The sequence below is a fragment of the Styela clava genome, chromosome 5, assembly GCF_964204865.1.
Source record: "Styela clava chromosome 5, kaStyClav1.hap1.2, whole genome shotgun sequence".
In the NCBI taxonomy this organism is placed as follows: Eukaryota; Metazoa; Chordata; class Ascidiacea; order Stolidobranchia; family Styelidae; genus Styela; species Styela clava.
In genome coordinates, this window is record NC_135254.1 from 23,817,412 (window position 1) to 23,842,280 (window position 24,869).

Consider the following 24,869-nt stretch of genomic DNA (forward strand, 5'->3'; position numbering starts at 1 on the left):
CCTCTTCATGCACCCAACTTTGGTTGGGCAACTTGGCATTTGACTCCAATTATAATCAGCATGGCGAAATCATTTTTTGTCCGTATATTAAATACTGTTCACTCTTGTTTGGGAATTTTTATAAAATTATTAAAATGGTGTGGCAAACAATTCTTATTATTTTTTACATTTCATCTTTTTATTCTAATTCCTTTTTTACGTGTTTATTTATTTTTGGTTACCATAAAATTTATCTAAAGCTTCTCTCTTTTTTCTAATTTTATTAACGCCCTAAGGTTGTGTGCGAGTGTGAATGATTTGATTCAATTGTTTTGGGTGAGTGAACACGTACCGCTTCTTTTTGGCAATACCATCCATCTTACATCTTGTACGTTTTAAACCTTGTCCAAGGTTTTGTTTACTCTCCTGATTTCATAATCAGTTTTATTTAATTAGTGTTTCTCAACCATTTTATCGCCTTTTTGCTGATTATGGAGTCAAAATAAACTTATCTTATAAGTAGACAAAACGCTAATGGCATACCTCGCCTTTCCTGTCAAACATGAAATTCGTTTGGGTAATCAATGCCAGATGATTATGTGTGCTTCTAGTAATAAGTTTGATAAACTAACAGATGACTATATTTTGATAAGTCTCACTTCAATGTTTTTATATATACTGACAAGTGGTAGTAGTATACCGGTATCACAAGCTTGCAGTGTGGAATGTTTTAGCAATTTGTGGCATCCATACATCCAAATTAAACCCATTGGACTGCGCAAATTAATAGTGCAGTCTGCAGTCCATCCCCAGTCATCTAAAGTTTGTCTTATGATCTTCTGGTATTCAAAATCACAATCATCATTATAAATTCAGTCTTGACGAATTATTACACCCCTTCCCCATGAATATGCAACCCTGTTCAGTTGAGCGAGATTAATACAATTGACACATCGTTTTTCAAGACACCCAAGTCTATCTATCAGCCCAGGAACATTGAAAAACACCAGAAAGTCATATGCATTATTTATTTCGAGTTACACCGATACTTAATTTCCGAAAATGGCATTTGATACATGATTTAATATGTGTCATAGAAAAAGAAGAGTGGTGTTTCTTTAACACACTCATGAGAATTATATCACTCATCTCCATCCTCTGGACGCAATTCTGAAAATTAGAAAATATATTATGTGTATTAAACATGCTACATAATTATCTAATCAATTACTTTTTGCAAAAACACACTTTTCTATATTTAAAGATAAATATTCAGTTATCAAATATATCAGTTACATATTAATGCTACTTACTGATATAGATACAAACTATACCACTGATGAAATTAGCAAGTTGACTCAGCAAGTACTCTAACGTTTATTTAGAAGAAATCATGTAATTTGTTATATGTTACGAAGTAGATTTTTTCCTTAAAATAATGATTAAAGAAATCCATATAATAAAATACAGAGTAAGATGGTTTTGTGAAGTGAGCAGATTCTGAATTTAAAAAGTAGTTTTCAAATTAACATTAATACAAGCATAACTCACCAGGAATATATTCATATAAGAATTGCAACAGTACTGTCTGTGCATCAGCAAAATCATTAGTGAAATGCATATCAATGCTATCCAACTTGTCAGCAAAACCCTAAATAATAAAAGAATATAGTTATTCTCCAAGATAACGTTTGAGTTGATAATCATCAAATCTAACTGAACATTTTATGCAATTTTACTTCTATGTTCAAGAGTACACAAAACTGTATTCCAAAATTCAACATATAATTTGGGGAAATACCTAAAGTGTACTTTTTCTATTTCATCACCTACAATACCATTATTGAATAAAATCTCACCTACTTCGAGAAAACATATAAAAAATACATACCCTAAATTTTGCAGCATTAACTTTTGAAAGCGGAAGACCACTAATGTACAAAGGTATTTTCGCTGATGTCAATGCATTCACAGCCTTGCTTTCATATTTTTCATCCGCAGCACTGGAGAAAAGTTGAAAAAAGGGTATCAGATATTTTTGAAACTGTGAAATAATACTGAAGGGCATTTAGAAGTAGTGATGTAAATATGAGTTACAAGCTGGTATATTCCCGTATTGAGAGATTACAAAAATCATTGAATTGCTTAGCGAATACAAATCACATCACAACTTTATGCTAACAGTGACATATTACAAAATAAATACTTACGATCCAGTAGTAAAAAGTACAATAAGTTTTTTTGTACATTCGTCAGAATAGCGAGGTGATGACATCAACTTCATTGTGGCATCTTCAATGTTGTGATATATTGCCCTTCTTTTTGACATTTGTGATAAAGTTCTTTTATTTTCCTTAAATAAATTAAATTCACCATATACAATGAAAACTTTTTCAGCAGGACTAATTTCAATAAGGGAAATTTGATAATAACAAAACTATAGAAGAGGAAATAAAACTCACAACACTAATTTGTACTCGGTAGAAAATCAAAAACTTGGGAAAACTTTATTTTTTTGTAATGAATAGTAAAAAGTTACCATGAAATGTTGGAGTCTGTCTACATCACCCATTGGAAGCTTAACATAGTCATGAGAGTCATACATAGTTTCACTCCTGAAATAATATTTTACATAATAAAATTAGTGAATACATGTGTGTTAAAGTGGTAAGTGCAATCAATTTAATCCCAGAACAAAGTAACAATAGATATTTAGAAAAAGTTTGTTAATGGAACACATCAATACTGAAACCGCATGGTCATTTGCCATTTTCTATGTGAAAATTATTTATTGATTTTATGTCAGAAACAATACCAGTAATAAAGTAATCTCAATGATTTTGCTGAAATATGCTTGGAAACAATGAGAAAGCATGTACTCATCGACAACCACAATAGCTTATCAGTCATACTTGGTGTTTAAAACATATCACCTATTACATCTATTCAAGCGCATTTCTGCAGAATATCCATCAAAAATTGCTAATCAATCTGTACGGTAATAGTATATTGTATGCTGTTCTTACGAGGGCCAAATTTCTGAGAAATAGGAGAAAACAAAAATAGGACCTCCTGAAGTATGCGCACCAAGATGGCGCTCAACCTGAACTCAGGTTGTTTACCAGGTTAGGGTTCAGGTTTTGCGACCACTTGGTGCGCATACTTCAGGAGTACCCGAAAATCAGTATGTTTTTACTTCCCAAATTTTAATATAATCCTGCTTAAATTAAGAGATTAATAAAATACACAACTACTTTCTGATTAGTTTCTTTATTAAAATTTTCCCTACACGATTACATTTCATATTTATTCTTCATAAACTAAAAAGAGTGGGTACAGGTAACTTTTTCACAAAGCAAAAATGTGTTGCTTGTATTCATAATTTAGTCACTCATTCAAGCTCTTATCATATGCAAACTAATTCGTATGTCACCTTTGAGCAAATTGAATCACAGATACATTTGTTACATTTCCCAATTTAATGGCAGATACAATGTTATCCACAAATTCATTCAGTCTTGTGTAATATCTAGATTTTCTGAATGCTCTTGGTCTTGATACATCCAATAACAAAACAAGATCAAGATTCATAGTTAAACATCCCGCAGAAGTTGTCACTGAAATATGATCAAAGAACATTACAGCTGACAAAAAGTTCTCGAACTTTCTTTTTATCATTAGAATATTATTCAATGGATTTTTTTTATTTATTGTTTAGATTTATCACTGATTTAGAGTTTATCAGATCTGTTTTGTTTAATCAAGTTTACAGTATTCAACTTTTCCATACCAACAGGGAATTTTTTTTAAATTAGACAAGCATATAACACATCAGAAAAATGGGAAAAGTGTTACATATAGGCTTGAACTTTGGGCTCTCTGAGTTGAATGATTGCACCACAAATTGAAAAAGATATCGCGTATGGATCAGTATTACTGTCTATTTGAATAAATTAATTTGTTAAGTACTGTGACCAATAGCAATAATAGTAACAGGTTCTTGAATATATATAAAATATTATGTGCAGTTACATGATCAAATGCTAAATGTGTAAGAAATATGTTCTAATTGAAGTACAGTGTTACTTACCAGCTGCAGATGTTTCACTCTCAGTAATCAACAAAGGTTTAGTGTTAGCAGCAGTGGTAGTAGGAGATTCTTAAATATAAGATTGAAGAATAACAAGATACTGCAATAAAATGATAAAGGTGTGAAAAATACGTTCTAATCAAAGTACAATGTTACTTACCAACTGCAGATGTTTCAGTCTCAGTAATCAACAAAGGTGCAGTGGTAGTAGGAGATTCTTAAATATAAGATTGAAGAATAACAAGATACTGCATCAAACTGGTAAATGTGTGAGAAAGACGTTCTAATCAAAGTACAGTGTTACTTACCAACTGCAGATGTTTCAGTCTCAGTAATCAACAAAGGTTTAGTCGTAGTAGGAGTTTCTTAAATAAAAAATTGAGAAAATTACAAGATAATGCATCAAAATGCTATAACGTTGCCAAATTGAAAAAGTATTGATATTAAGTTAGATTTTGCATATTCGTATGAGCTTCAACTCTGTCTATCAACATGAGGATATATAAAACAATAAAAATAGAGGGTGAATGCATACAACAAACATGCCATGACTATGTACCTTCTGCTCCACATTCTGGAACAGGACAATACTCCCATCTGACATTTATATCAGTTGTGTAGCACCATGGTCTTAAGTCATTATCTGGATTTCGACAATAATTATTTTCTAAGCCAGCAGAAGAAAACCTTTCAGGTGTTCTGTGGTATAAACAAGATTATATAAAACAATGTCCACAATGAAAAATATCCTATTTTTCTATTCATAGCGACAGAGAGATTTATCATTTTGTCAACCAAAAAATACAGTCATCAATAAAATAGCAACAGCAATAAAAGTGTTTTGGTATGGGCAGAAGGGAGCGATGGTCATCGAGGTCAGCTCCCACCAAGTACAAATCCTATCGCATCATAATTATATAAGAATCAAATGAACGTCACACCAAATATTAAATTGATAACTCTCATTTATCAAGTTGATTATAAACAAATTCACTATCATGTCTGCAGGCATGATGAGGTGCCATCTCATTCATTGTAGGAATTATTTCCGATAAATTTTAGCGCTAACAGTTAGCTGAAGCAGCATAGACTATTGCGGTACTTGTGTGAAAGCTTCTATCAGGTGATTACATAATTTTTATTTTGAAGATTCCGAAATATTCTATAAGTAGTTACAATCATTTTTCTTCACAAAAACCAACTGGAAGCAAAATATGTTACCTGGTATGTTCATGAGGAGATTGTGCATCCCATCTTTGACATTTCCTGCCACTATCGGTTGTGGAAACAAAACCTCGATACCGAACTCCATCATCCAGAAAATTATAACAGTCTCCTAGGAAAGAGCAGTTAGTTTGATTATTAATAATAAAAACATAATATAGCAAATAGAAGAAAAAAGTTCTTAATGCCTTGCTAAAATGAAGTTGATACTTTGTTTAATTAATTAAATTAACAAAACTGATGAAAAATTTCAATGGTAATAGTTGCTATTAATTTTTATTAACTAATGCAAATGAGGCTCACCTGGCTTTATTGTCCCAAGTACAACTGCTGCAGTTGTTGGAACTCCTGGAAATTCAAAAAAAGACTTTTAAACATCAAATTGAGTACTAGATGATTTGAAATGTATAATGTGATCACTAAATTTGAACTCTTCCACTGTCACAGACAACAAATGTTGCTCCACACAAGGTTGCTTGCATTCAGGGTTTTTATAGGCAGAGTCCTCAGTCTCATAGAAACAGCTTAACTACTGTTTCACAGGAAGTTTTATGTGAATTTCTCTTGATGTAATGGGGAATTTTTCAACTTTGTTTGAACTGACTTGTCATGCACAGAATAAAACAGTGAAATTAAATTGGTAGCAATGGTTAACTGAAGAAAGGATGGTGAGACCGTCAGGTTCAAGGTACACTCGCATTTGATCATATTCTGTACATTATTTTTGCCATGACCAATGTTCATAAATTATCGCTGATCAATCTGGCAGTACCTATGTCAGAGAAACTATATACTATAAATATAACTGGAATTGATCTTATTTTAGGTGGCCATCTGATATTATATACCTGAGCATTGTTCAATTGCACAATATTCCCATCGCTTGTTTCGATCTGTTGTATAGCACCATGGCTTTTCATCAACATCCGGGTTTCGACAATAATTTTCATCTAAACCCGATAGGGGATATCTAGACGGAACTCTGTAAAATGAACAGGAGTATGAAATGTGAGATTTTTTTTATCACATACTATCAGAACGAAGTAAAAAATCTCAGAATGAATACAGATGAACATCTCTTCACCCAACGCATTGTCTAACTAACTACCTTGTATGTTCATGGGGTGTTTGTAGATCCCATCTCTGACATGTTCGACCACCGATAGTAGTAGATGTTGTGCCTCGATAACTTGTTCCTTTGTCCAATCCATAGTAGCAATCTTTATGATGATAAAAATGAATTTCCATGAAAAATACTATATTAGACTTTGAAAGAATATTTTTGAGTATACTTTGATGGTGTGAATGTGTGATAACGCCCAAAAAACAACGTTTTTGCTAATAAATTCAAATTTGAAAATAAACAGAATATGGAATTCAACAGTTATCATATTTTCCATATTCTGGTATATAATAGTTTATTGTTAAAAACAACTGCAAACAGAAAACATATGTTGTAGATTAATTTCAAGTTGATAGCAGTTTTGCGCTAATGAAAATAATAAAACTGTCACAGATTTCAAATGAATATTCTGAGCAGTTACAATATCATACTTGATAAATGATCTTCTGTTATATCCTCTGTTCTCATGGTTGCCCCTAAAAGTGTTGTGGGTTTATTCATTATAAATTTTCTATTATGTAAGATTCTGTTTTGAACTACCGGTATGTAAATATATCTTACTAGATAAATGATCTTCTGTTGTTTTTTCTGGCCCCATAGTTGTCTCTAGAAAAAGTGTGGTCGATTTAGGAAGAAAACTATTGATGCAACAAATATAATGCAGATATTGAATAGTCTTAGCCAATAGTGTGTACTTTGATTTTTACACTTTTATACAGTTATTTTGAAAATATTTTAAATTTAATTTGTTCATTTCAGCTACTGCATATTTTCAAAATAGAAAAGTCACAAAGCAGAAATATACAGAAAGAAGTCAAGGTGGCATAGCGCATCGTGCTAAGCATTAGGAATACGCTTGCCACCACACCTCTGATTACCCTGCGTCAGTTTGCGTCTATTCAATTTGCAACAAGTTAAATATACTTTTGAATAAAAAGTGTTCAATTTGGTGACAGGTGAATATCATTTATGTAACAAAAATTATACACAAACTATTGCTATATTGTATCTTTGAAAGCATGGCAGCATGAAGTTTTGTGAATAACTGGAATAATATTAAACACAAGGGCATGATTGTGAAGATACAAATATAGGCTGAACTCAGATTGAAGCTAGACCAGGTAAATTTCTGCTGTTCTGATTGTTTTACCACTCTAATGTAATTATTGTGCAATTACTACCATTGCTCAGTAATTATTATTTGTTTACATATTTGTATGAGGGTACACATGACATATTACAGTTTGCAACAAGCTGACAGAGTGAGCTGTAGATATATATCTGTTTTGAGATAGGTACACTTTTCATGTTAGCAAAGGATGGTATATTGTGTACATTTTCCTTGTTTGAACTCAATTTGAAGTACATGAATCTTAAAATTGGTCGTGAATATGAATAAAGCCTCCTGCTAAATGATATATATCATTTTTTTCAACAACATTTAAACATGAGGTTATTATACTGATGTTATATGTGACAAACACATATCAATAATACCTGTTTGTGTAGAAAACCCATGTGTTACATCTTCAGTTACTATCGCATGACCAGAAGTAGTTGAAACATGAACTGGAAAAATTTAGCACTAAGATAATATTTTTGAAATTGAAATATTCACAATTCCAAAAAAATTCTGATTGTAAAATTCATGCGCAATAAAAACTGAAACTTCTATTATAAAAAGATAATAAATTTCAGTCACAAATTAGTTCATCTAGTGATGACTGAAAAGTGCTTCAAGTATCATATAAAAAATATTACTTACTCAAATCTAATACCGATTAATGTATACTTTAAAATTAATAATACATCACATATCTAACAGTGAATCATTAGAATTTTTTTTAGATGGCTTCTGTTGCTTTTGACTATTATCATACCTGCTTTTGTATTAGTTCCTTCAGTTACTGTTGTTTGAATAGTAGTAGCTCGATCATCAGCTGATAAAATTTAAATGACATTTTTACTGTGAGAAGTAAACACCAGTGATAGTTGCACAATATAGAACTATCTTAAGTATGCTGCTGAGGTGATCTCAATTTTTATATACAGATATTGACACTATGATACACTAGCTGGCAAATTTTATTAATACTTCACCGCTTGCTATCATTATACAAATAGGAAAATGACAACACCAGATATAAACTTTCAATAAAAAAATATAGTCATGCTAAATTTAAATAATGTTCACAAGTTGTCGGTGACACAATTGATTTACAATATTAATAACAGTGATTTGTTTCTTTATGAAAGGTATAAAATGTAGGAGAGTAAACTTTATAACACAAAACTGCACAAATAAACATTCAATTTAATCATTTCTTACTGGAACATTTAGGTATTGGACAATATTCCCATCTGCTGTCTATATCAGTAGTATAACACCATGGAGCTTCTTCACCATCAGGATTTCTACAATAATTACTTTCTAAGCCAGACAAAGGATAATTGTCTTCGGTTCTAAAAATGAATTGAATGAATAATAATTCATACTCAATGTACATACAATATGCATGCATTTATATATATATTTTATGAAAATTGGCAATAAATACATATTCGATTCATAAAAAGCAACATACAAAATTTGACTAAAATGTTTAAAAACTGAATAAAAAAGGTTTATTCTTAGGTTGAGTTCAAATTTAGGTAGAAAAGAAAACTGAAGAATATAATATTACAACTGAAATATATGAACTGAAAAATAAAATATAACGAAATAATAATTTTGATCATAATAACAAGGAATACCTTGAATGTTCATGAGGCCACTGGAAATCCCACTGTTGACATGTCTTGCCGCTTTTAGTAACAGAAACCAAACCTCTATAGCTTGCTCCTGCATCACTGGTTGTATAGCAGATATCTAAAAGTTACCAAAGACAACGTACTTGCTATGATCTTTATGTCATGCCACAATTGGTTGATGAAAGGTTGGGAAGGAGAATCATATTTACTGGCCTATTTGTTAATCTGTTAAAATTTATCTTATAATGAAATACAAAGCTTCGGAGAAGGTCAAACACCATACTGCAGTTGTAAATAATGTCATAATTTGATGAACAAAAATATACAATACAGTCCTCAATCTGCAAGATATGCTGAAATTGTCATATTTAACCATATATTATGATTAAATATTCTTTGGTACGGTAATTTCCTTTGAGTATCTACTAGCAAACACCAAAAATTTAGTTTTACTATGGTGCATTGATACTTATTCACTTATTTGTAAAATTGAGTAATATATATATATATATATATATATTGTCTGTAAGTAAATATAAAGCAAGGCAGGATATCAGAATATCAAACTATACTTATCTTATTATCAAAACTCCAGATACATTTTAAAATAGGCTCATTACTGGCAAGTGACTACGATAAAAATTACCACCTGAAGTAACTGCGGTTGACTCAAATGCAATGCTTGTGGCTGTTGTTTGGGGTTGTGATGTTGTTTCAACTAAAATTGCATTGGAGAGCGAGTTGTTTGTGATAAAGTACCGTAATTATTATTATTATAAATTATTAATCAATTTCAATAATTATAATTAAAAAGAGCTGATAAAAGAGCTGGCAAATTATATTGATACTCCAAAACTAGCTATCATTATACAAATAAAAAAAAGACATCACCAGGTATGAAACTTTCAATAAAAAATATAGTCATGCTAAATTTAAAATATGTTTACATTAACTGATTTGGAATAATAACAACAGCTTTTTCTCTCTGTACAAAAAAGATAAAATGTAGGGGAGTAAACCTTGTAACACAAAACTGCACAAATATAAATACCGGTATCAAGGCAATTTAACCATTTCTTACTGGAACATTTAGGAATTGGACAATATTCCCATCTGCTGTCTATATCAGTAGTATAACACCATGGAGCTTCTTCGCCATCAGGATTTCTACAATAATTACTTTCTAAGCCAGATAAAGGATAATTGTCTTTGGTTCTGAAAATAAATTAAATGAATAAATGAAACTGTACTACACACAATGTATCCACAGTATATATACATTTATGTACCGGGATATATTTTATGTAAATTGGTAATAAATGTATATTCGATTCATAAAAAGCAACATACAAAAAATCATTGTTGAAAACTGAGATAAATGTTTATTCTTAGGTTGAGTTCAAATTTAGGAAAGCAAGAAAACTGAAGAATATAATATTGCAAGCAGAACTGAAAAATAGAATGTAAGGATATAATAATTTTAATCATAATAACAAGGAATACCTTGAATGTTCATGAGGCCACTGGAAATCCCACTGTTGACATGTCTTGCCGCTTTTAGTAACAGCAACCAAACCCCTATAGCTTGCTCCTGCATCACTGGTTGTATAGCAGATATCTAAAAGTTACCAAAGACAACTTACTTGTCATGATCTTTATGTCATACCACAATTGATTAATAAAAGGTTGGGAAGGAGAATCATATTTACTGGCCTATTTGTTTATCTGTAAAAATTCATCTTATAATGAAATACAAAGCTTCGGAGAAGGTCAAACATCTTACTGCAATTGTGAGTAATGTCATAATTTGATGAACAAAAATATACAATACAGTCCTCAATCTGCAAGGTATGCTGAAATTGTTATATTCAACCATATAGTATGATTAAATATTCTTTAGTAATTTCGTTTGAGCATCTACTAGCAAACACCAAAAATTTAGTTTTACTATGGTGCATTGATACTTATTCACTTATTTGTAAAATTGAGTAAAATATATATATATATATATAAATTGCCTGTAAGTAAATAGAAACCAAATGTGATTGCAAGACAGGATCTCAGAATATCAAACTATACTTATCTTATTATCAAAACTCCAGATACATTTTAAAATAGACTTATTACTGGCAAGTGACTACGATAAAAATTACCACCTGAAGTAACTGCAGTTGACTCAAATGCAATGCTTGTGGCTGTTGTTTGGGGTTGTGATGTTGTTACAACTAAAATTGCATTGAAGAGAGTGAGTTATCAGTATTATATTATTAACCCATTTCAATATATATAATTAAAAAGGAAAAGTATCTACCTGAATAAGTTGTAGTTGAATACTTGAATATTGCATTTGTAGCTGTTGTGCGTGGTTGTGTTGTTGTTTGAACTGAAATTGCATTGTGCGGTGTAAATTAATTAATAAGGTACAGGTTACAGATAATTTCAAAAAAAGATAATATAAATTCTTGATCTTTTTAATTTATCTGAATATATAGCAAGTTTAAAAATTATAATCAGAGTTTTTCAAAGCATAAAAATTATTGCCATTCATTTTTATGTAACTCCTAACTATTTTTTAAACAAGTTAGAAAAATTGGGCCTTAGATAGATAGATATTTATCTGTTTATCTTTATCCGTTATACCTTGAATATATAATGTGAAATTAAAAGAACTTCTTCACTTTAATCAGTTTATTGATTGATGAAGTTTGTTAAAAAGATCATGTGAAGTGTCATAATAGGATAGGAACTTGGATAAAGTAAACAAAAAATCAAACTGCTTATAAAAGTCAAACTGTTGAACAAACCTTGGCAAACTCGAATTGAACAATATTCCCATCTTTGATCAGCGTCGATTGTGTAACACCAAGGTGCATCTGAATCATCAGGATTTCTACAATAATTGCTTTCCAATCCTGCACTAGGGTACCTAGATGATGACCTGAAAGAAAATAAAAACAAGATTGCATACAATATATTAATGCATTACTGGAAAAAGTAGCAAAGCATGAAATAAAACCTTGTATGTTCATGAGGTGTTTGTGAATCCCATCTTTGACATGTTAGACCCATTAGTGTAGTGGATGCATTACCTCGATAACTCGATCCCCCATCATCAGCATTATAACATTCTCCTGTGTTAAATAACAGAGATGATGAATGCACAAAAATATAACTGGCTAATGTAAAATTAAACCACAATATATGTGGATTAAGATGAATTAGGAGCAACCTCCTTTTCCATATTTTCAACGCAATATTAGTACATTTATTTCATCAGTATATCTCTTTACATATTGATCTTTACAAAAAAAATTTCATTGTTCTCCGACTACTTTGAGTGTAATACCAAAGAATTTTTCATGTGAATATCATGCTTCCCATTTCTAAATACAGTTAACATAATTAATACTTGGATCCATACCAGAAACAGGTGTCGTGGTAGCCGTGGTGACCAGAGGTTGAGTTGGTAACACCGTTTTTGGATCATTACATAAGTCAGTATCACAACAAGTTACATCGCATGAAGTTAAATTCAATCCACTTGAAAAATCTTGAGTTGTCGAGAGAATTGGTAAACATCGTTCATGAGAGCAATATTCTGATGAGGGCAGGCAGTCCCCATATATCATCATAACTTAAATAAATATATAGCATTAAAGCAGAGCAAGTCTAGGCAATAAATATATTCAAGACTATTCCAGCTTACAAATAGGACAAAATTAAAGTAATAATATTTAGCAAAGTTTAGACTCTTGAGTCTTGACTCTAATCTTTATTCATAACTTGCGAGGTAATTGAGGTATATTATTCAGCGAGCAGGCCTACCAACAATAATTAAACAAAATAAAAGATTTACTTTCAGAATTTTCTGATTTTTCTAATAGTGAAGGTGCGTATGCGTCAGCTGTAATTAGCATACAGACAAATCCTTGACCACATGTCTTGATTTTTTTTTCACTTAATAATTGTACACCATCTGCTCTGGTTTCAAGAAGTCCATGGAAACAAGAAATTGCTAAAAATAAAATTCACAATAGCTCAACTAGTGAAAAGGTGGTAATATTTGCACACCAAATTGTTGCAAGCAAAGGCCAATTTGAGACAGAACATTTTAAAAAATAATTTAATTTGTTGTTATCGTTTATATAGTTGATAATTAAAATTTTGCATAATGTTTTTCTTAATTTGCAGTATCACAGTATAGCTGCATTCTTCAATTTAGTTATATAGATTTTTCACACATAATAATAATGACATTTATAAATGATTAAATGACAACAAAATCAACAACTGGGGCAAAGTCATTCAAATTCAAGTCTAGTAACTGTTCTAAAACAAATTGAGTAAAATTCTCTTTCATTCCTTTAATTGTTTGAGTGTCAAGTAATCTTTATTTTTCTATTTGTATACTCAAATAAATCCCCTTTTATTGAACTACACTGACATAAATTGAATCTACAAAATTTAAAATTATGCAGTCATTCAAAATATATTACGTTACAATTGTTCGAATGCTTGACAGTTTTAAATACAGAGAAATTATAAACCTTGAGATTCTTCTGGTGTTGTTGTTACGTAATTAGAAGCAGTTGACTCTTGTTCTGTTGCAGTGGTGGTAAATGGAGTTGTGGGTACTAAAGTAGTCAATGCAATAGAAAGATAATTTTATCCAATATGAAATAAATCTTGAATCATCTTTCCAAAAGGTAAAATCCACTATGGGATGAATATATTGTAAAGAATTGCTGAAGGCTTTGTAATCAGAATGGTTCTATGTAAACACAAGCTGGCTGGCAAAAAATAATAAAAAAATTGACATCTCACATGTGTCGGAGCATTTTGATACTGGACAATATTCCCATCTTTGACCACGATCAGTTGTATAACACCAAGGTCTAGTTCCTTCTTGATCAGGATTTCGACAATAATTGTTGTTGATTATTCCTTTGTAGGGAAACCTTTCAGGAGTTCTGAATCAACCAAAAAAAAAAAACATAATGTGTATCAGTGTATGTTTTATATTTGAAAATATTTGTTTTGCCCGAACCATAATAAAATCTCATTGAGAATTCAAATATTTAATCATGATTTAATCAAGAAAAAGTTTCACAAAAAGTATATTAAAAATGGCCGAAACTACCGGTATATGCCAAACAATACATAAAACATAGATACATCTTATTATTATTTCCACAAACTAGTGTTTGTGACAATCTACTAAGGGATTATACGAGAAAAAATTACTCATGTCATAGGCCATTATGTACCGTAATCCAAAAACGAAAATGTGTCATATTGCTAACTATTTCCAACATTATGGTAGAGATGGGATTGAGGAAATTACATAGAAACAGTGATTTTAGATTCTAGTTTCAATACCTTATATGTTCATGAGGTGTTTGCAAGTCCCATCTTTGACATGTTCTACCAGTGACAGTCACAGAAACAGCACCACGATAATCAACTCCAATACCAGTGTAGCAATCTTTAAAAAAATACAGAGATGTCTCGATAGGCGAATGACTCAAACTGGAACAATTTGGTAGTCGACCAAAAAATTCCAGTCAAAAATGCTGCGGTAAATGAAAGGAAATTCGGAGCTCGAGCGTGCGACCGAATGAGATGATGCCACCCAGAATTATCCGAAGCGTGCAATTTGGCTGCCTCTCGACCATTCAACAAGCATCAGTTCAAGTCAACGCTTTCTTGCCTTTTTGCCATTGATCATAACTCAAGAGAAAAGTAGTGATAAAGGGAAGAAGAGGAAACAGTGGGAATGACTATAGAATTGAAAAAAGAAATTATTGTGAAATACGAGAATGGTGTTTGAACTCGCCTTACAGCATGGCCTGGTGAATTTTACCATTTCTACGTTTTTTAAATATGAGGAAATGATAATGGAAGCTGATGTTGTTCAGGGAGTGACAGCAATTGTTGTTGCTTTGGTACACGTTTTAATAATAGATTTGGAATGCGTAAGACTGTATTAAAATAATTAACATTGCTTCTTGTGGCAAAAAAAATTACTTGAACAAATTGGTAGTTGAACAGTAATCCCGAACAAATTATGTTCGACTACCACTGTATATAAAGTATTCTGCAGTAAAATTGGCCACACAGACTAGGCTTCTTTATACTCATCAGATTAACAGTGAGCCTGTGTTGCTGTGCATTGAGCAAAGTTTCATAAAAAACATGCTCTGATCACATGAATCGTTACATATAAACAGAATAAAATTGAGGCTTCTTACTAAGTAAAACAACATATAATATCAAAAATGTTTGAGTAAAATAAGTTGTGATTGAAACATACAATTGTTTGTTGGTTATTATTCTCATTGTATTAGCAAATGTGTATTTATTTATCTATAGCCTGAGTGAAAAATAACTCTTCTATTTATTTGATAAAATTTGTCATTCCAAGGACAAATGTACATAAATGTTATCTTATCACACCTTTAATGAATTGAAAGAATAGACCATTCTTCCTTGATGTGTATGAGCACTCAATAAATATAAATTCATACCAGTATAAGGGATAGTAACAAGTGTTGAAGCAACAGTTCCCGTAGTCGAAACTTTCATTGGCTCATTACATAAGTTTGTATCACAACAAGTTATATCGCATGATGTTATATTTGCTTCACTTGAGAAATCTTGAGTTCCAGATAAAATGGGTAAACAACTTTCCGGAGAGCAATTTGTTGATATTGGCAAGCAGTCTCCATATGTGACTACAACTTAAATAAATACAACAATTATTTAAAATATTAGTAAGTATTGCATTAAATTCACAAACGGAAAAAAGTAAACTTTGATGAGATTAAATACTTTCTACAACTAATAGAAATAAATGATAACTATGAGACAGATGTTACTATTATAAAGGGATTGTATGTATAACCGGAACGAAGTTGTTATGGTGCACAATAAAGCCAAGTATAAATTTTTGCAAAAAAGAACATAAAACATTTACTTTTAGAAACTCCAGACCCTGTCAATACTGTAGGCGAGTATGCAATGACCTGTATTAACATGCACTTGAATCCTTGTCCGCATTGCTTGGTATCTTTGTCAGGTGCTATATGAATATCATCAACCATTGTCTCAAGCGTCCCAAAGAAACATGATATTTCTAAAAATGTGAGAAATAAAAAACAGCTTTAGGAATTAAAGAAGAAACTATCAGTATATAATGACAATATTCAATGCCAATATATTACAATTTGAACATTTAAAATTGAACCATTTTCCAACAGCAAAAATTTGTGATCCCTTGAAATAAAACTTACTTTTATTTTTCTAATTTTCGAATAAATTTCAAATGTACAAAATATATGATTTTTCTCTTGCCTATTTAATGAAAAAAATAATGTGAAGTAAATGTGACAAACTATTTATCAACCTTTAACATCTTTTGTTGTAGTTGGCAGAATATCAGTTGTAGCAAATTCACCTTCGGTCACAATAGTTGGAACAGGATTTGTCCGTACTAAAGTAAATAAAATAAATTTCGCTATAAAAAAAGTTCTGGCCAATTAAATAACTCTAAATCATAACTTACAATCTAAGGCAGAAAACAATAAATATATTTATAGACAAAACATATCACTTGAGAATTCAGTAAAAATGACATCCAATTAATGCTATACCGTTAAAACCTTAAAACACAAAAAATGGTAATATCTCACAAGGATCTGAACATTGTTGTACTGGACAATATTCCCATCTTAGACCACTATCAGTTGTATAACACCAAGGTCTAGTTCCTTCTTGATCAGGATTCCGACAATAATTGTTGCTGATTATTCCTTTGTAGGGAAATCTTTCAGGAGTTCTGAATTTAACAAAAAAAAATGAATGAAGTTGCACCATTGATGCATTTAAGTAATTTTAGCATAAACTTAGAAATCATGGCAGTCAAAATACTCATGTCAGAGACAAATCTGTAATCCACAATGTGAAATTGACTCAGATTACTAACCCATTTCAACAAACACTAATGGCAGATGTTGTAAATGGATAAAGACAAAATATGAAGTTAGTGTTTCTTGTGAGCAAAAACATTTTTCTAATAAAAGTAAATTGTATTATTTTGATACCTGACATGTTCATGCGGACTTTGTGAATCCCATCTTTGACATGATCTTCCGCTGACAGTTTCAGAAACAAAACCACGATAATCAACTCCAATACCAGTGTAGCAATCTTCAAAATGAAGTTTATAAATTATACTGTGGTGAAATTGCCATAATAATAATAAAAATGAAAAATCAAAATAATTGTATCTATTGTATCATTCAGTATAACAGTAATCTCATGTTGCTGTGCACAGAGTACCGTAAATGTTTTACGTATTTTTCCAACTTCATTAATACAGCAATAAATATTTGAGTAAAATGAGCTTGCTTAATTATTATTATTAATTAAAATCTAGTAGACAGGTATAAGGTAAGAAATTATTTGTGTATTCCGATGTAAGTATATGTATGATTATTTATTCATTATCTGTGCTGAAGAAATATTTTGTGACAGACTAGCAATTTCAATCTCTATTAAATTTCTAAAGATTTCCCTGGCTTGTATTTTCAAGATTCAAATCATGACTTTAAAACTAATTTCTTATTTACCTGTATCAAAGATATCAGGCGAAGTATATGAAGGAGCAAATGTGGATGCTGTATACTTCAAACCATGTGTAGATGTTGTATTCAACAAACCATCTTCTCGGTAATTACATAAACTATCAGAACAGCATGTTGCTTTACAACCAGTAACTTCAAAATTCAATCCTTGCAATGAACTAGGCAGCACATTATTAAGATATTCACAATTATTTAGTTCACACATCGCAGTTGGTGTACAACTTCCAACGGTTACTTTCACTGAAAATATATAGTAAAAAGCAAGCTATAACATGACAGATATAGGCAATATGAAAAGTAATGATTATTAAAGTTAAAAAGGCACCGATGTGAATTAAATAAACTCTGAGATTTAACATTACCTCCTTCTGTTTGAATATAGTTTTGAAAATGTTTTTAATAGGAATTCTCCTATCATTGAATACATATTAAGCCAATCATGCTGGTTAAGCATAACACATATTCAATGTCCAACTTTGTTTGTGTTACTATTTTTTATTAAGGTAAATTTACAAATGCATTCATGTTATAGTATCCAATATATGGACAAGGTGTATACAATTACAATTAAAAGATATGAATAACTGAAAATAAAATAACTTTCAGCATATTAAAACTAATTGTGATATGAACTGAATCAAAATATCTGTTCCTCCGTACTCGATGTGTTCATATATCCAGATATGATTCTCAAATCTGCAACCATTGTTTGGCAACTAGATCCAAGAGCACAGTTTATAGTTGACAATTCATTCTTTTTGACATCAGAGTAATCAGAATCAACATGCTGCATATGATAGCATTGGAGTGTAGTAGAAGGTTCTGAACATAAAAAATTAAACATAATGAAAGGTAATTTAAGAACCTTGTCTAGAGAAAAGTATTTTTGGATATAGTCCAAGTAGAAATTCAAACATGTTATGAAATACTAAATTCCTATTTAATAATATCTTTTTCATAATTGTGTAAAGATTTAAAACAAAAAAGTGCTCTCTATGATTTACATGCAATTATTGGGTAAGTGTAAATGATATTTAGATGGATTTTCACAAAAAGTAGTTCACAATAAAATCAGGAGAATAAAAATAACTATCAAACCTATTGATATTTTTGAATTGAGAGTTTTATGTTTATTACACAAAGATCTAATTTCCTTCAATGAAATTATTCATTTAAATTGAAAAAAATTTAGTTTGACATTAGCAAAACATTGTAATATACTAAATATAAATGAGGTTCATTCACATCATTTTACAAAAATGAAGAATAAATTATAAAATAAATTACTTGTTTGGTTAACTAATTTTGTATGATCATTGCATAAATCCTCTTCACAGAATGACAAACTACACTTTTCAACTTTCATATTTGAGGATGACCCCAATGCTGGAACTTGACTCATCATTCGTTCACATGTTGTATACAATTTTGCAAGTTTTGGATAACATGATCCATATATTGTGGAAACTAAAAAATTGATGATACAAATAAAACAACAATGAGTTGGCACCACAAGTTGACAAGACAATTGTTCAATTTCTGATTAAAGAACCCCCCAAATTTCAATATTTCATATCATTCCAATGAAATAATTAACAATTTAATTCTGGATAAATTATTGATAATGTTCACCTTTTGTTTCAATCCCTAGAATGCTGACCATAGATTGTACATTTAACAACATGCAAATTGAGTCTTCATCACAATCAACCTCTTTCTGTTGGTTAAGAGCTTGAATTCCAGAAGTTTTGCTGATCAAAGTCTCATAGCATCTCGATACTCTAACTGACTTGCCTTAAAATCAATAATAAAATAACTTTAATCCAAGCATTATCATTGACATTATATTCAACTGAGTTGTATTTTCCACATGATTTGTCATGAAAGGAATCCTCATTGTACAACAATAAAATTATTATAGATAATAAAATTACTAATCAATAATAAATGATAATACCAGGCACAGTATATGAAGGAGCAGTTGTAGCTGTTGTATACTTCAAACCATCTTCTCCAAAATTGCATAAATTATCGGAACAACATTTAGTTTTGCAACCAGTAACTTCACCATTTAATCCTTGCAACGAATCAGGCATCAGATTATTTAGATATTTGCAATTGCTTAGTTCACACATTGAAGTTTCTACACAGTTCCCAACAGTTACCTTCACTAGAAAAATATAATAAAGAGCAATATATTTTTATGAGCAATGTTAAATATTCAGTTAGTTGTACAGTAGCTAAGGCAAATAAATATTTAAAAAAAGATATATTAGATGGACTGTTTCAAGTTGATAAAGCGATATAAAATACAACAGAGAAAACCACTTGTTTGGGATCAGGAAAGGCATTACAAAGCTTATATGTATGCATGTAAACTACAAAAGACACAAATTTCACTAGACCTATATGTCAAACTGTGGTATGCAACAGTTTATAGGTGATACAAAAACTGCTCACAGGGAATGGCAAGAGTGTAATTTCTTTATACATTTTTTTCAAATACTTCCAATGTGTATTATTATTTCATGATTGCAACGCTCATGTTTTGATAACTGTAGCAAAAATATTCAATAGTCAAATATCCAAATTATGTATTATAGTTTATTATTATTTTTGGACCTCCTAAATAGCGAAAAATCGCAGCTGAAAATATATAAAATGATGATGAAATGTTCAAATTTTTTACTTTGGTCTAGAATAAATCTAATGATTGTTCTGGCAACCCAGACTGATAACAGATTTGGCTGTTTGGATTGGGAAATGGGAAGAACTAATAGATTTGAATTTGCAAATACATATATTTTTATATGCTTAAAGTCAATTATAAGTTATTAACTAGTAATAATATATACTCATCTACATACTTGTTATGTTCATGAATCCTGAGTGTATCTTCATATCTGCAGTCATAGTTTGACAAATTAATCCAACCGCACAAGTTGATATTGATGATTCATCCCTTGCAATCCCAGGAAAATCTGATTCAACTTTTTGTCTTACATAACATTGAATAGGGGTATCAGGTTCTGGTAATAAAAAAAAGTAATTTTTGGTTAAGGGTGGTTATGTAAATCTATGGATGGTATAGTTAACTCTTAAAATAAAAATGGACAAGTATATTATAGTTTATCTACAGACCAATTGCAATGCAACAGCTGCATTCTTAAGCCTGCAATTTATATCTCAACATTTCACCCTACCACAACATATTCTTATATGATTTCAAACTACAAAATCAAAGATTGTTTGGCAAATTGTGATTTGTTACTATTTTAAAAACAGGGCACCACACCATATATAATATTTTGACAACGACTGTTGGCTACATGTGATTGTGATATAATACATTCATCAAGGTATACCTGTTGCATTTTTTGATATCAAGAATTCAGAATGATCATTACATAAATTCTTCTCACAAAATGACAAATCACAATTTTCAACTTTTAAATTTATTGATTCTGCAGTTCCAAGTTTACTTATGATTTGATCACATGTTGCATAATCTTTCGCAGCCTTTGGATAGCACATTCCATATATTGTAAAAACTGTAACAAATGGGAAATTTTCAAATTAAATGAAAGTACCGTACATAATTTTGTACAGTAATAAGTGATCATTTTATGTTGGATAAAAATATAACTGAGTTCAGTGCAGTGAGTGCTCAATATGGCATGGACAGAAATGAGAAATCCTTGTATTTGAGACCGAATAACTATTGTATATAACCTATTTTAAAATTAATTTTTGAAAAAATCATATATTATACAATAGCAAAAGTTGGCAGATAGAGATATAGGGCCTACTGAAAATGTACTTTGTAAAAATAAACAACTACAAAAAATTGCAAAAAAAAATAATTTTAATTTTTTCTTTTTTCATATATCGTATTACAGAAAACACAGACAAACACATATCAATTGATGAGCAATAATAAGATAATAAGATAAGATAATAAGATAAATATTTCACCTTCTGATTTTATTCCCAATACAGTGACATATAAATGTACATTTACCAACATGCATAAAGAGTCTTCATCACAATCTACTTCTTCCTGTTGATCAAGAGACCGATATCCAGACGATTCACTGATCAGAGTATTGTAACATTTAAGTTTCGAATCTAAAATGAAAAAAATGTAAAATAAATTATACAAATATTTTAACTGTCCGAATAACATACCGTACTTCTTACAGGCAGTAGAACAAAATTGAAGAATGTATTAAAAGATTGATTCTGTAAAAAGTTGATATTATGCAAACCTGCAGTAGGTACAGAATATGTAGGTGATGGTGTATCCGTAGGTTCCTCATCAACATTTTTTTGAGTGAGAGCATTGCATAAATTTTCAGAACAACATGACAATTTGCATTGCAGAATTCTTTCTGTCATTCCCACGTTTTCAGGTAACAGATCAGGAAGGTCTTCGCAGTTAATATCTCTACACCACGCAGTATTAACACAATTTCCAGAAACAAGTGTCACTAAGTGTCAAAAAAAAAGTAATATTACTAAAAAATGAATACTGATAATGCTAAAAAGATCTATGAATATTCACTGCAGGCATACATATAATTGGGATATGGATAAAATTAAGAAACAAATAAAGAATGAATAAGTTTACAGTAAACCAAATTATCAGAAACATCATTTACAAAAGTCAATGTTAGTATATAACTATATATAGACATTGCATTATTAGCACAGTTGTATAAAAGTAGTTATAAAATGAAGTTATAACAATTTGGATATAGACTCAATATTTTTGAATTAATAATAACTATCCAATCATATTATCAATTTCAGCAATAATTGATATTTTTACTTACAATTAGTCGAGTGCCCAGTATATTCAGAAGTTACTTCTATGCGAGATTCAAGTAAACTACAACTTGATCCCGGAAGACAAGTTGTTTTCCTTGTATAATGATCTACAGTTAGATCTCCGGACACAAAATTATTGATGACATAGCACTCAAGTAATTCTGTTGGAACTTAAAAAAAAACAAATATTATACTTGATGTAAGCAAGGTGGTATAGGGAAGTGGTTCTCTAATTGCTTGCCATGAGAAATTTCCATGTCACAGACCTTTTTCAATTATTAAGAAATCAATTATATTCAGTCTAATTAAATTTAACACCAATCATTTATGTTTAGATAATTATTTTTTGCTGCTCAATTTTAAACTAGCTCTACTTGAATTTAGTTGTGAAAGTTTCAATTGAGATATATCGGCAATTTGCTCATATATTTTGCTTGCCTATATGTGATGATCCGCATCTCATTGCTCTGCAATTATGGATTTTCTGCTCTCACAGAAATTAAAATGAAGAATGCGAAGGGCAAAATTTGAGTACTCTTGGCAAATAGGGAACCTCATTTCAATCCTATTTACTCTTCGAAAGAGGCACAGCCATCACATAAGTCACTGGTTAATGGCTGGAAGACTTAATTATAAGTAAAGGTATTTTTACATTTTTTGGTAATGCTCTATTATTCTTAGTTGGGATCTATAAAGTGATTGATAGAATAGAAAACCGTATGCCTAAAACGTAGAACAAACAATAAAGCAATATAAAAAACATTAGTTTAAGTTTAATACCTGTTACTTTAGTGGAAGGAACATGTATGGAAAGAGGTGGCCCAGTTTCATCATTACATAAGTTTGTTTCACAGAAAGATAAATTGCAACTGTGTATTGTCAATTGGTCTAAATTTGCTGAAGATCCACTTGCACCTTTGATTTCTCTCATCATAAATTCGCAAGTTGCACTGTCACGTGCTAGTTTCGGAACACAAGACCCATATATAACTGAGCCTAAAAATATATAACATCTTTGTTGTTGATGAATGTATTTAGAAATGTAGTAGCATTCTTTAAAGTATAATGTAAAGCAAATGTGAAAGATAAAAACAGATATGGATTTCTGCTAAATCAATAATTTGCATATTCATAACCTGTGGTATTAGTATTTCTATACAGTGTAAATATTATATAAACAATGTACTCTTGATTACCCTAGATCTGTCGTACTGCATACCTTACTGTTTGCGTGTTAAGTTTTGGAAGTGGTGTTCTTATGTTTAATAAAGCCTAGGTATCCTGCTATTTTCCATAACATTACCATTCGATGCAGATCCAGGAAGAGTGACAGTACCATAAATGCTTATCAGCATGCAGAGAGATTCTTCACCACACCAAGATTCCCTTTTTTCAATGACAGATCTAACTCCGTCTGAGGAAGCAATAAGTGTCTGATAACATATGAATGCACCAGAACTTGGACCTAAAATTGAACAGTTTGAATATATTAAAGTAATAATATTGCCAATGAATAATTTGCTTTCTCTTCTAATATGCCTCTTTTGCTGCATACCATTTCTAAAAGGTTAGACCACTTTGTTTTAAATAAACCAAATAAATCAAAAAAAAATAATTTCACAAATTGATATCATTGAAATATTGTATACAAGGCCTGCACAACTCAAATAAATGAAAGGGCTGCAAAAAAACAAAATAACTGTTTATGTGTCGCTAGTTATCATTATTACAGTATAAAATATATCATATCATATTCCACGGAATATAGTGTATAAACAGCGTAACACAACAAGCCTTAAATGAGGTACGTTGCATCTTTTGCCAGCGACATGCTCCTTATAATTGGGCACGATCATTAAAGTTGATTTTTTCAAAATAATTTGCAAGTTCAGAGAGCACAGATCGCTGCTTGTTTTTGTTGATATTTGAAGTCAAAAGGTTTGCCCGCATATGTAGAAGTTCTTTTGATCAAGCTGAAAATTTGCTTCGATACAACCGATATGTTTTTAAACTTTGCTTTTTGTGCAGTAAAACTGACGCGACGCGTGCGCAAGACAGAGTATGCTCCCATACATTTGTTCCTCCATTGCACAGCTCATATTATGATAAAACAAAGAATCATAGTGCCAACATTATTCATAAAAGTATTAAAAGTACCTAGATATTATAAGAAAGATGAATTTATCTAGAATTACCTTATATAGCATTAATTGCATACATTTTGTAT

General features: G+C 30.7%; 1 protein-coding gene across 20 annotated transcripts in view; it reads right to left on the reverse strand.

The window, feature by feature from the left end:
- Window positions 1-993: 993 nt before the first annotated feature.
- The window catches only part of LOC120343914 (uncharacterized), a 77,676-nt gene continuing 53,800 nt past the window's right edge, over window positions 994-24,869 (reverse strand). For 9 of the 20 annotated variants that reach the window (XM_039412938.2, XM_039412935.2, XM_078112339.1 and 6 more), the window contains 49 exons: window positions 23,946-24,107; window positions 23,423-23,638; window positions 22,648-22,812; window positions 22,081-22,302; window positions 21,788-21,940; window positions 21,178-21,363; window positions 20,680-20,841; window positions 19,770-19,982; window positions 19,445-19,606; window positions 19,100-19,279; window positions 18,473-18,634; window positions 17,798-18,052; window positions 17,270-17,375; window positions 16,859-17,004; window positions 16,573-16,659; window positions 16,144-16,302; window positions 15,695-15,907; window positions 14,547-14,652; window positions 13,992-14,137; window positions 13,715-13,801; window positions 13,024-13,182; window positions 12,577-12,801; window positions 12,184-12,298; window positions 11,972-12,105; window positions 11,479-11,550; window positions 11,324-11,392; window positions 10,671-10,785; window positions 10,249-10,382; window positions 9,817-9,885; window positions 9,171-9,285; window positions 8,746-8,879; window positions 8,297-8,356; window positions 7,914-7,985; window positions 6,978-7,022; window positions 6,848-6,892; window positions 6,402-6,513; window positions 6,142-6,275; window positions 5,597-5,641; window positions 5,291-5,405; window positions 4,629-4,768; window positions 4,378-4,434; window positions 4,230-4,286; window positions 4,070-4,138; window positions 3,413-3,596; window positions 2,519-2,594; window positions 2,190-2,332; window positions 1,871-1,982; window positions 1,531-1,630; window positions 994-1,149 (listed from right to left, as the gene is read on the reverse strand). In XM_039412938.2, the coding sequence (XP_039268872.2) occupies window positions 1,121-1,149; window positions 1,531-1,630; window positions 1,871-1,982; window positions 2,190-2,332; window positions 2,519-2,594; window positions 3,413-3,596; window positions 4,070-4,138; window positions 4,230-4,286; window positions 4,378-4,434; window positions 4,629-4,768; window positions 5,291-5,405; window positions 5,597-5,641; window positions 6,142-6,275; window positions 6,402-6,513; window positions 6,848-6,892; window positions 6,978-7,022; window positions 7,914-7,985; window positions 8,297-8,356; window positions 8,746-8,879; window positions 9,171-9,285; window positions 9,817-9,885; window positions 10,249-10,382; window positions 10,671-10,785; window positions 11,324-11,392; window positions 11,479-11,550; window positions 11,972-12,105; window positions 12,184-12,298; window positions 12,577-12,801; window positions 13,024-13,182; window positions 13,715-13,801; window positions 13,992-14,137; window positions 14,547-14,652; window positions 15,695-15,907; window positions 16,144-16,302; window positions 16,573-16,659; window positions 16,859-17,004; window positions 17,270-17,375; window positions 17,798-18,052; window positions 18,473-18,634; window positions 19,100-19,279; window positions 19,445-19,606; window positions 19,770-19,982; window positions 20,680-20,841; window positions 21,178-21,363; window positions 21,788-21,940; window positions 22,081-22,302; window positions 22,648-22,812; window positions 23,423-23,638; window positions 23,946-24,107 (6,224 nt within the window). In that variant the 3' untranslated portion in view covers window positions 994-1,120. The remainder of the gene's footprint in view (window positions 1,150-1,530; window positions 1,631-1,870; window positions 1,983-2,189; window positions 2,333-2,518; window positions 2,595-3,412; window positions 3,597-4,069; window positions 4,139-4,229; window positions 4,287-4,377; window positions 4,435-4,628; window positions 4,769-5,290; window positions 5,406-5,596; window positions 5,642-6,141; window positions 6,276-6,401; window positions 6,514-6,847; window positions 6,893-6,977; window positions 7,023-7,913; window positions 7,986-8,296; window positions 8,357-8,745; window positions 8,880-9,170; window positions 9,286-9,816; window positions 9,886-10,248; window positions 10,383-10,670; window positions 10,786-11,323; window positions 11,393-11,478; window positions 11,551-11,971; window positions 12,106-12,183; window positions 12,299-12,576; window positions 12,802-13,023; window positions 13,183-13,714; window positions 13,802-13,991; window positions 14,138-14,546; window positions 14,653-15,694; window positions 15,908-16,143; window positions 16,303-16,572; window positions 16,660-16,858; window positions 17,005-17,269; window positions 17,376-17,797; window positions 18,053-18,472; window positions 18,635-19,099; window positions 19,280-19,444; window positions 19,607-19,769; window positions 19,983-20,679; window positions 20,842-21,177; window positions 21,364-21,787; window positions 21,941-22,080; window positions 22,303-22,647; window positions 22,813-23,422; window positions 23,639-23,945; window positions 24,108-24,869) is intronic. The other 11 variants (XM_078112338.1, XM_078112344.1, XM_078112343.1 and 8 more) reach the window with 11 other exon arrangements.